The sequence below is a fragment of the Nannospalax galili genome, unplaced genomic scaffold, assembly GCF_000622305.1.
Source record: "Nannospalax galili isolate Female #2095 unplaced genomic scaffold, S.galili_v1.0 scaffold787, whole genome shotgun sequence".
NCBI classification, from domain to species: domain Eukaryota; kingdom Metazoa; phylum Chordata; class Mammalia; order Rodentia; family Spalacidae; genus Nannospalax; species Nannospalax galili.
Genome location: NW_008356318.1, coordinates 1,728,234 through 1,740,822, shown reverse-complemented (window position 1 = coordinate 1,740,822; position 12,589 = coordinate 1,728,234). Strand labels below are relative to the sequence as shown.

Sequence of the window (12,589 nt, the reverse complement as noted above, 5' to 3'; positions counted from 1 at the left end):
TATATCATGCCCAAACAAAGAGTAGGCAGGCAGGGGCCAAGAAAAGCTTCCTGGTATATTTAAAGCCTCTGTTTTCATAGTGTCCACTCTTGGTCAAATTAAATAATGTTCAAGGTCCCATACATAACAACTGGATGAGAAGATAAACCCTACCACCAGTGAGAAGGACTACAAAGTCACATGGTAATATCCATATATATTATATGTATATAGAGTACAATAAATTGGGTGGGAAGGCAGTAAGGGAAGGTGCAGATAAGGAAGGGGATCTAAATATAATCAAATGATATTGCATGAAAATCACAAAAATTCAATAAAATGAATATTTTCCTAATGAAAATACTTGCAAATTATCTAAAGAAGAAGGGGCAAAAGATATAACGGCATTTCATCAATCACAAAAAGTACCATGTACTTTTGTTTATAATCCTTTGAATCTTACTATTAGTATCTGTTGTATAATAGATTATCCCAAATGTCTCAGTGAACAGCAACAAACATTTGTTTTTCTTACCCGTAGACTAAACATGTTGGCTGGGCTTGATAGAAGCCTGCTCTTACTGTCTCTGTTCCTCCTTAGACCAGCACTGATCTGTGTATAACATGCCCAAATGAAGAGCAGGAAAGCAGGGACAAGACAAGCTTCCTTGTATTTTAAAGCCTCTGTTTTCATAGTGTCCACTATTGGTCAAATTACGTAATGTGCAAGGCCCCGTACATAACAATTGGATGAGAAAATAAACCCTACCACTAGTGAGAGGGACTACTAAGTCACATGGTAATGTTCCTGGGTAAAAAGAACCTGAAAAAACTGAGAAAGTAGCCTACCCTAAATCCACTTAATGTCTAAACTCAAATTGTCAGCTTTCTTTTCCATGACTAGTAAAGTTTGTTGGATATATATTTAGAAAAATAATCTACCAATAGGGCTGGAGAGATGGCTCACCAGGTAAATATGCTTGCCACTAAGTCAGACAACCTGATTTCAATATCCAGAGTCTACATGGTAGAGACAACTGACTCTGGAAAGTTGTCCTTTCTGACCTCCACAGGTGTGCTCTGGCACATGCATGCCTCTTACCACACGTACACAATGAATAATTGTATAAAATATGCTATATATATATATCAGAAAAAGTAGACTTCATGAACCAGAAAAAATTCAGCCTAAAAAGTTAGAAACTATCCATTCATTAAAAGTACCTAGATGCATAATTGTGTACTGAAAATGCTATGCTGCTTTCATTTATAAATCTACTTAAAATTAATTTCACTTTTAGAGGGTTTGAAAATGATTAAAAACAATTGTTAAATGGATCTAATTCAAGCTGGTGTTCTACACAGCCCTATTACCAAAAGTCCATCAATTTGGGTTTCATTTTATAAAACAAACTAAAATGCATTCAATTATTTATCATCCAGGGAAGAATTATTAGCTTTGATTTTCCATGAAGACTTGTGTGTGTATAATCAACCGACCAAACAAAAACAAAAATCTACATTTCAGGTCTGTAATGTAGCCAGTTGGTAGAGCACTTGGCTTAACATGTTCAGGACCCTAGTCCAATCTTCAGAACTGGAAAAGAAACAAAATTACATTGTTTTAACACCTTGGAGAAACATGAAACAATAATAATCATCTCACAAAGATGATGAACATTCAGGATTTGGTGTCCTCAGTTTTATTCTTATGTGTGGTCAGTATTGGTAGAGCATGCTCTAAATATCCAACAAATATTTCTAACAAAGAAAAAGATTAATGTTTAAAATGTTTTTGCCTAGCATTAACAGGAACCAATCATATTTGACTACATATTGAAAAGTTAATTTAAATGGGAATATTTTAATTTCCACAAGAGGAAAAATATTCTAACTTTGAGCTAAGCTTTGATTTTTTTTTCTGGGTTCTGTCCAGATCATTTCATGATTTGCTTTGTTCTGTGATGAAATGTAAGTTAAGGTACATAATACATGTAGGATTATACTGAAAACTCCATTTGTCATGAATACCTCACCAGTGCATTTCAAATGGTGTTAACCCACGAGCAGCTTATGGCTCTGAGCATGGTATTTTATTATTTAGAAAGGACAGTTGTAATGGCCTGCAGTTGTGATCTTTTATTTTAATAGCACATTCCTCTGCCTTATGGCCCCATAGATAACAAGCCCATGAAGCAATGTGTAATATATAACAATTGAATATGTATTGTTCACATGCTGCTGCCGTGTATTTTTAGCTGTCTGTCACCCTCCCTGTAAGAATGGTGGCCATTGCATGAGAAATAATGTGTGCACCTGTCGTAAAGGGTACACCGGAAGAAGATGCCAAAAAAGTAAGATGCTACTAAACATATTTGCAAACTACAGATAAAACTGAGTCATTGAAGTTTGAGGACTGACATTTCATGTTTTGCTTTGTGTTTTTAACCTTAAGGCATCTGTGAGCCTATGTGCATGAATGGAGGAAAATGTGTGGGACCTAATATTTGTTCCTGTGCTTCTGGTTGGAGTGGGAAACGGTGCAACACACGTAAGATACCAATGAAGAAGCCTCTCAGAGTGTTAAAGCCTACCTTTAGGAGTGTATAGTAGAATTTGAGACAAATAACATTCTTTTTGTTTTCATTTGTTGGTTTTAATTTTTATTCATTTATTCCTTCTTTAGGAGGTATCATTTTAAAATGAGATTGAAAGGAGAAATCCTCTGACCTCATTTTTCCAGGTTAATAGAGGAATGCAGTACACAGTGTTTTCTAGTTTTTCAACCACATCTTCCAGCATAAACAAGTCTCAGAGTTCTATCTGAAGTTGGGTGTCCTAGTTTGTTTCTCCATTGCTGTGACAAAACACTCTGATGAATACCAACTTAGGGAAGAAAAGGTTTATTCAGTTTACATCTCCTGGGTCACAGTTCATCAGGGAGCACAAGGTAGAAACTTCAGGGCAGGAACCTGGAGGCAGGAGCTGGATGGAGCACAGACCATGGAGGATCACTGCTTACTGACTTGCTCCCCCGGCCCCTGTTCACCCTGTTTTCTTATGCAACACAGGCCCACCTGCCTAGGCTTGGTACCACCCACAGTGGGCTGGGCCCTCCCACATCACAGGGGAAATTACCCAATTGAGACTCCCTCAACCCAAGTGTGTCAAGTTGACACTAAAGCTATCCAGCACATTGGGTTAGAGGAAAGTTTGAAAGAATCACAAATTTCTTGGCTCCACTTGAAATCAATATTTCATTCATTCCCAAGTGAGGTTCTACTGCATTTTGGGATGGTTAGCTGTTGAGATGGAAATGGCTTCTTTTACTCAAATGTTTTATTTATTTTCCTTTGTATAAAATTATTTTTTAAGATGAGCATGGTGGTTTTTAGTCCCAGCACCTAGGAGTCAGAGGTAGATGGATTTCTGCAGGTTCAAGGCCAGTCTGGTCTACATGGTGAGTTTCAGGTCAGCCAGGGCTGCATAATGAGACTCAAGATAAAATTCAAAAAAATATTATTTAATATTAACAGCTACTATATTGTACTGGTTAAGATTAGAAATGAAAAACAATGTAAATATCAATGGTTGGGAAAGAGTCAAATTATGATGTATCATGGAGCTCTGAAGAGCCACAAGAATCACGTTTTCAAAAATACACATGACATTGGGAAACTGTTGTGATAAAGGTTTTGTTTTTTGAGACAGTCTCATGTTACTGAGGTTGATCTTGAACTCCTGATCCCACTTTAGCCTCCAAAATGGTGGAATTATAGTCATTCTCTATCTCTCCTGACTTGGGAAAGGATCTTTTAATTCTTGACTTTAAATTTTTTCTGTTTGAGGGCTAGACATGGCTCAGTGCTTAAGAGCACTGACTGCCCTTGCAGAGGACCTGGGTTTGATTCCCAGCACCCATGTGGTGTCTAACAACCATTTGTAACTCCAGTTCCATGGGATCTGAAGTCCTCTTTTGACCTCTGCAGGCTTCACAAGGCATGGTACACTCACATACATGCAGACAATATACTCATACACATAAATAAAAAATAATAAAATATTAAACTTTTTTCTCTTTTTTAAAAAATGATATTTTTGTGATTTATGATAGAATCTGGCCAGCAGTTTAAAATTTTAACTTTCTTCTATTTGCATTTTCAGCTACCTGCTTTCAGAAATGCAAAAACGGTGGTGAATGCATTGCTCCTGGTCTGTGCCTCTGTCCTCCCTCCTGGGAAGGAGCACAGTGTGAGAAATGTAAGGCTCTTTTCTCTCCTGTATGTTCTGAATATGAACCTGTTAGAATAATTAAGGTGTAGCTTATGATGAAATACACAGTAGAAAAAAAAAAAAAAACCCTATACTAATCCCTTTAGAAATAAAAAGACGGGTTGACAAGATAGCTCAGCAGGTAAAGGTGCTTGTTGCCAAGCCTGAAAATCTGAGTTTGATCCCTGGAGAGCCACGGTAGGAGAGAACTGACTCCCACAAATTGTTCTCTGACTTCCACCACATGCAATGGCACATGTGTGGCCACACACATACATACACAAACACATACTATCCTAATTTTTTTCTACCATGAGGCACCTCTCTTGCCATTTGGGGGGGCTGTCAGGAAGTCACAGGATTTATATTTGAGTATGGACTTTCCAGCACAGCTCTAAATGGGGGGGCGAGGGTGCCCACTCTTCTGTAAATAAACCACCCTATGCTCTGTTAGAAAGCCCAATAAACTCATTAGGATTATAAAAAAAAAAAAACAGAGCTAATGGAAACCTTTATTATTCCACCAAAGTTGACTTCATATTGGCAAATCCTTTGATCTTTGATTTCTTATACCTATTTCCCCTCTTAAACTTTTTTTTTTTTTAAAATGTAATCTGCTTCAAGTTACTTCTAGAAAATGTGTTTAAAATTGCCTTTCTTTGGAATAATTTAAAGAAAAAATAAAAGAAAGAAAAACAGGAGTGCGCCATCAGAAGAAGAAAAAAAGATATCTTGACAGAAAGCAATTTAGGGGAGAAAGGGCATATTTCAGCTCACACTTCCTGGCTATAGATCATTCTTGCAAAGAAGTCACAGTGGCAGGATCCTGAAGCAGCTAGTCACCCTGCAGGCATCCAGTCAATGCATTGTGCTGAGTGCTTAGCTAGCTTTCTCTCTTCTTACACAATTCAAGGCTCCAATCTACAATGCCATCCACTTTCAGGCTGGCCTCATTCCCACATTAATCAAGGCAAAGTCAAGATAATCCCTCACAGAAATGCCCATTGGCCAATATGATCTAGGAAAACCTTCATTTACACTTCCTTCCCAGGTGATTCTAGGTTGTGTCAAGTTGACAATTAAAGCTAGCCACCACATGTGCAAAATAAATAAGTAAATAAGTACAATAAAATATTTAGAGGTAAATGAAATCTCAGACAATCTTATATCCAATTGTTCTAGTTTGTTTCTCCACTGCTGTGGCAAAACACTCTGACCAATACTAACTTGGGGAGGAAAGAGTTTATTTAGCTTACATCTCCCAGGTCACAGTTCAACAGGGACCCCAGGGTAGGAATGCAGGGCAGGAACCTGGAGGCGGGAACTGGAGCACAGGCCATGGGGGATAGTTGCTTACTGGCTTGCTCCCTTGGCCCCTGCTCAGCCTGCTTTCTTATGCAACACAGGCCTACCTGCCCAGGGGTGGCATCACCCACAGTGGGCTGAGCCCTCCCACATCACTCAAACAATCAAGAAGATGCCCCATGGTCATGGCCACAGGCCAGTTGAATGAAGGCAATTACCCAGTTGACATGCTCCCTCAACCCAGGTGTGTCAAGTTGATGCTAAATCTATTTAGCACAATTGACCCCTTGTCAACTTGACACATAAACACATCGTTATTAAACCATAACCTTTCCAATTCTTGTAGCCAAGGTATGGTATTAATATCATAACATAAGACAGTATAACCTTAATAGCCCCACAGTACTTAAAAAATCCAAGTGAGGTTGGACAGATTCTTCAGAGGTTGAGAGTCTGAACATTCTTACAGAGGACCTGAATTCTATTCCTAGAACCCAAGACAGGCAGCTCATTACTGCCTGTAAGTCCATTTCCTGGGGATCTGCTTCCCTCTTCTGGCTTCCTCCGTCATTCTCTTAGGTGGATAAGCCCCCTGACACATATACACATAATTAAAAATAAAATGTTAACAAAATAAAAACATAAAAGAAGAAAGTGAGAAGTTCATTAGAGAGTTTCTCATTTTTCTTCTCCTTTTAAAGTTTTTTTTAAAAACTTACACATTATCTATGTATAGATAATGGGTTCGTTAGACATTTCCATACATGTATATAGTGTGTTTGGAGCATATTCACTTCCATTTCCCTCTCTTGTCCCCTTGAGCCTCTTCTTCCCAACCAATCTTTCTTAAATTTATGGTTCAATTTTTGGTCAAGAATAAAAGTCTCCTTCACTGCTCAAAAAATAAAATATGTAAATAAACAAATAAAGCATTACGTATTTACTATGGAAATCTTAGAGAATATAAGAAAGTAGGGAAAATTCACTTCAGATGTCACCACAAAAATTTAATTTCTGTTGCTTTTCTAGTATTTTATATATTTCCAGTTTTATATTTCTTCACAGATAAATCTCATGGTTTAGAGGGAAATACAGCTTGTACAGTTTTGAAATTTATGAAAATTTGAATTAATGTTAAAATATTAAAAATAGCATAATCGTAAAGTTTGGATACTCCAAAATATTTTCCAATAATCAGCAATTATAGAATTTCACAGTGCTGGAAACTCGTGGTTGGAGCATGCCCATGCCTTTTGAGAAGACTCATGGCCTTCTTTTCAATGTCTTTTGAACCTTACTGCTGATTTCATGCACCTGAAAGTTTTCAAATAGCTTTTGTGACTCTGGCATTTTATTTATTAGTAACTGCCATTATAACTTATATCAAGGTACTGCAAAGGGCTACTAAATAAGTAAGAAGAGTATTCTCAAAAATTGAAGATTCTTGGAAGTTAGATGTGATCAAATACTAGAGTCAAGAAACTGTCTACTTCAGCTTGGCCTGCATGTCTGAGAGAGGTCCATATGGTCCCTGGGAGAAAATGAGAAGGTACTAAAAGTCCATAGTGGAAATATGCCTGTGCTTGTAGATTGAAGTTCTCTAATCACACCTTGAATCTGTGCATATGGTTTCCACACCTACAGTACTTTTGTCTGAATCCCAAATTTACCCTCTTTTTCAAAATGCTTTCCTCCCAACTTGTACAGAAACGATTTATTGACAATGCCAACTGAATAGAAGTGTTACTGCCATCTGCTGGAGAATTATTGTAATACCCATTCGATTCTATGCTGTATAGCTGTGAATAATGCTTCCTTAGCACAGAGCAAACTTGTATGTTCCATTCCTGCCCAATTATATACAACAGCCCTGATGAAAATATAACCTATAAATCTTGCATTATCTCAAAGGTAATATTAGTCTTGAATTGTATAAATTTTGAGAATGATATATTGCAGCAGTGTGACTCCCATGAAAAGTAACATGCTATAAAATTTATAATGTGACTATTTTTTTACTCAATATTACTTTAAAACATCTTTATTGTCCTTAAATTATCATATTAAGTATTGCACTAAATTTTGTAAAAAAAAAAATGTACCACAGTACGGTATTTGCTTTTAATGTCATGACCTTTGACTTTATAGCGAACATTTTACATACTTGCAAGCCATTATTCAACAAGCATTTTTTCTATAGATGATGATGGATAGATATATGGATATATAAATACTGAGATATATAGATATTCTTAGAATTTCCTTGGGAGAGATTTCCAAGAAGAAATTTCTAGTACAGACTATGTAATTATATTTAAGAAGTTTCTTGGGGCTGGAGAGATGGCTCAGCGGTTAAGGGCACTGACTGTTCTTGCAGAGGACCAAGGATTGATTCCCAGCACCCACCTGGTGGCTAACAACCACCCATAACTCCAGTTCCAGGGGAATCTGACACCTTCTTCTAACCTCCATAGGCATTGCACGACACGGGTGCACTTACGCACATGCAGGCAATACACTCATACACATAAAATAAAAAATAAAATATTAAAAAAGAAGTTTCTGAGCAAGCTGAGCATGGTAGTGTACATCTATAATCCAAGCATTTTAGAGACTGAGGCAGGAAGACGTCCATGAGTTTGAGACTTCCTTGGGCTACATAGGGAATACCATGCTAGCTAAGCAAGGCTACCTACCAAGATCCTGTTAAGTGAAACAAAACAAAGCCAAAATGCAAGAAGGGAGAGAGGGAGAAAAAGAAGGGAGTGTCCAACAAGGTTGCTTCATATTAAACCATCTGTGATGGTTTGAATGAGAATATCCCCCATAGGCTCCAAGTATTTGGACATTTTGTCTCCATTTGGTGGTGCTGTTTTGGGAGGTCTTAGAAGGTGCGTTATGCTGGTGTAAGCACATCACTGGGGGTGGGTTTAGAGAGTTCTTAAGCCTTGACAGATCTTGAGTCTCTCTCTTGCTTCCTGTGCCTGCTTGAAGATGTGAGCTCTCTGCTTTCTGCTTCTGTTCCAGCCACCTCCTACTACCATGCCTCCCCGCCATGACAAACTGTAATTCCCCTGGAACTGTAAGCTCAAATAAACTCTTCCTTCTCTAAGTTGCTTTGGTAAGTGTTTCTATCACAGCAACAGAAAAGTAACTAATACACTATCCAACCCAAGGTAGTATAGATAGGGCTTCATATATATGCCAGAAGCAAATTGCCTCTTTGAATTACTCTAAAAAAGATAAACTACAAATACTTTAAAATATAGCTAATAGACAGGCATGGTGGCCCACACCTTTAGTCCCAGCACTCAGGAGGCAGAAATGGTGGCTTTCTGTGAGATTCAGGCCAGCCTGGTCTACATAGCAAGTCCTAGGTCAGTTGGGGCTACAGGAAGACCCTGTCTCAAAAAGACAATATCTATCTACCTATCTATCATCTAGCTGGCTAGATATCATCTATCTATCTATCTATCTATCTATCTATCTATCTATCTATCTATCATCTATCTATCATCTATATACAAAATAAAATTTTTATTTCATTTAATAATATATTTACAGGGACTGGAGAGATGGCTCAATGGTTAAGAGTACTAAATGCTCTTGCAGAGGACCCGGGTTCAATTCCCAGCACCCACATGGCAGCTATGAACCATCCTTAACTCCAGTTCCAGGGGAATCCGAAGCCCTCTTCTGACCTCTGTGGCATTGCATGACATGGGTGCACTCACATACATGCAGGCAATACACTCCTACACATAAAATATGAAAATAAAAATACAAATATAGTCACAGAACCATGAAACTCTCACTTGATTTGGGGTTGTTTTGTTTTGATGTGTGTTCTGAAACATGGGAGTATGCAGATGAAATCCACCCATAGATGGTATGCTAATGGATTATTTACTTTACCTGTTTCTTTTATACTCCAATGAAACTACTAGAAATTTAAAATTACATATTTGGTTCACACATTTGTCTTTCTTTCTAAAATTTATTTATTTTATATCTGTGTTCTGCTTGCATGTATGTAAGTGCAGACCAGAGAGGGCATCAGATATCCTGGAACTAGAGTTATGGACAGTTATTAGCCGCCTTGTAGGTCCTGGGAGCCAGACCCATGTCCTCTGCAACAGCAGCCAGTGCTCTTAACCTCTGAGCCATCTCTTCAGCCCCATGTTTTCTTATTTCTTGTCATCAATTATTTAACTTATTTTTTAATTAACACAAAATTGTGCATGCTTTCATGTGATGTATTGATGCCTCTGAGAATTACAGTAGTGCCCAATCACCAAATAGTGTCAGGCCTATAGACTACAGTGTGTTACAACATTCCATTTCAAAAGATGGTAAAAATCAGAAAGCAAAGTTATTCAGTACGTAATTGGTCAGATATTATTAAGAAACGTAACTGTAAATGCTTTAGGCGGCCTGGATTTGAAGTCCCCTAAGTACATAATACTTCAATTATATTTAAGCTTTCTACGGATTGGGATACCCTATAGCCTCAAAAGCTTTTTAGCTCCAGTTTGATGGTACCAAATGTACTTGTCTACATTCTGTTCCTCTGTATTGATGCGCCATCTGAACTCTGCCCCCCATGATCAGTGGCCGATCATCTCAATTCCATTAACCTTGCTTCTGAGACTGAGCCTGGAATCACACAAAGGACAAAGGACAGAAGATCGTGCTAGAGGAAAAGTAAAACAGCTAGTCACAGGGACTGTTTGGCCTGCTTTGCCTACTGCTCTCCAAAGCCCACCTTCAATTCTTTCTGCTTTTATTCTTTGCCCTCTAGTGCTGTCATTTCTGCTTTGGCTCTTAAACGTGGGATAAAAAAATAAATTTGTCTTTAATAGGAAAAAACCCAACTATCATTCATGAAGGTCCATACAAGGACCTTTCTCAGTGGCTCTACTTGCTCCTTCCCCCTAATTTCCAGAAGGACGGACAGACCCTTGCCCTTCTTCTAAAACATTCAGCTTGTGAGAAAAAAGGAAGATATTGATTGATTGCCAGAATTTCAGTGAAATAGACAGTTATGGGTTGGAGGCAGAGTATGAAGAGCAAGATGGAAAGTGGCTAATGGAGAAAGAGATGCTAAAGAAGGGCACTGATAGAATCCTTGACGCACCAGACCTTGCTGTGCCCTACTAGGTGCACTTACCACTGACCTTCCTATGTGTTTGCTCTGTGAGCTTGGGCAAGTATTTACTCCTTTAGGCCTCAGTTTCCTCACTTGCAATACAGGCCTAACCATATCACTAAGTGTTTATGGAGTACCTGGAACATAGGGAGGTACATCGCCAGCCCTGTGTAAGTTGTTATTCTTTATTACATTGAATAGAGCAGTAAAGAGAGATGGCGAGACAAAAGGATGGAGAATGAGGCTCGAGAAAAATGTCAAAACATTCTGACCAGCTAGTCTTTCCCAAAATGTAGAAAAATTAAATGGTTTTATTGGACGTTGACACTTTTAAAATTTAATAATTTTCCAAAGTGGGATCACATCATATACAGGCTCCAAATACAACTGGGTTTAGCTTCAAATATGATCTTGGTTAGATCTTACTATCGTGAACGCAGTGCTGAAAGTAGCAGCAGAAAGAACCGAAAGAGCGTCTTGGGTCATATCCAAGAAAGCAAAGAAGAAACAGCAATAAAGGTTAAAGGATTTTTTTTTTTTACTATTTATGGAAACTTGGCTTTTCTCTTTCTATTGCAGACAAAACATCAATGAGAAACATCCAATATATGAGTTACAAACCTATATCATAAGAACTAAAACTTTTAGAAGTTGAAGATAACTCTTGAGGTTTATTTGAACATTGTTTAAAAACTACTATGACCAAATAAATATGGAATCATTTTAGGTGTTAGTGTTAGAGAAAAGCAAAAACAAAGAAGTCCAGGTAATTTGAAATGTGGCTTGATATTTACATGTAGAGATGATATTTCTGGTATTGTAACCATGCATAATATTCATTCTGCTGAATTTCTTAGTCCCAGCTGTGACTACGCCTGTCCAGCAGTGGTCAGTCAGCATGGCATATGCCATTAGATGTCTCCCAGAGGCAAAATGTTTAATTCAGAATTTGAGATTTGCAGGACTCAACATGAGGATGGAGAGATAAAAGTCAGAAAAACAACTGCTGAAGGCTAGAGAGAGTGCTACTGAGGACCTAGCCTAAAGCACTACTCCGTAGTTTCTAGAAGCTATGCTGCTGGGGCTGCTGCTGCTGCTGCTGCTGTGATATATGAGACCCTTCAAACTCTAGCCCTGGCTCTCTCAATATGGTGGATCATTCTGAAGAAGGTACCACAAAGCTGTCATTGTTCATCTATCCTGATTGCAGATACCTAATAGCTTGGCTCAGGGAACATTGAGAAAGAGGAGATGGAAAGAACGTGAGAGCTGAAGGGTGGGGAGGAGTGCTGTGAAAAGCTGTCTTCTAGGCATGACATGACTATTGGAATCATGAGCTCCTGGCAGGCACACAAGACATATAGAAAGTCGAACCAACCAAAATCCTGGCATAGATGGGGTGGATGAACTCCAGGTCCCATCTCTTACTGAGGAATTATTAGTACTGGACAGTTGCTGTGTGAAGAAGAATCATTCTTATTTGAGGATGTGACCACTGGTAGGATTCCCATGTTCCAATGGATGGCCCCTCACCCACACACATACTGGCTACACTAACTGGACTTTGTGGGTTATCAAAACAGCAAAAGAGACATGAAGTTGAGAGGTGACTTGTTGGGAGCAGGGCATGTGAGGAGTTGGAGGGGGGAAAATGTATGGGATAGATATGATTATATTTCATTGTATACATGTACAAAATTCTCAAAAAAAAAAGAAAATTAAAAAAAATAGTGTCCTCTTATTTCTGTCTTCCAACTCTCCAGCAAGTTCTTCTATTGACAAACTCTAACCCAGAGTGACAGACAGAAGAGGGTTCTGGACAACAGTTCTAGCCTTAGTAAGGAATGCAAGTAGTACTGTGGGACCCACGATGAGCTGATAAGG

The 12,589-nt window shown here is 38.4% G+C and overlaps 1 protein-coding gene across 2 annotated transcripts in view; it reads left to right on the top strand.

Moving 5' to 3' along the window:
• Vwde (von Willebrand factor D and EGF domains) overlaps nucleotides 1-11,457 on the top strand; it is a 64,377-nt gene extending 52,920 nt beyond the window's left edge. The window contains exons 26-29 of one of the 2 annotated variants that reach the window (XM_029556886.1): nucleotides 2,238-2,333; nucleotides 2,435-2,530; nucleotides 4,144-4,239; nucleotides 11,285-11,457. In XM_029556886.1, the coding sequence (XP_029412746.1) occupies nucleotides 2,238-2,333; nucleotides 2,435-2,530; nucleotides 4,144-4,239; nucleotides 11,285-11,337 (341 nt within the window). In that variant the 3' untranslated portion in view covers nucleotides 11,338-11,457. Of the gene's footprint in view, nucleotides 1-2,237; nucleotides 2,334-2,434; nucleotides 2,531-4,143; nucleotides 4,430-11,284 lie in introns of those variants that run through there. The other variant, XM_029556885.1, reaches the window with a different exon arrangement.
• The last annotated feature ends 1,132 nt before the right edge of the window (nucleotides 11,458-12,589 follow it).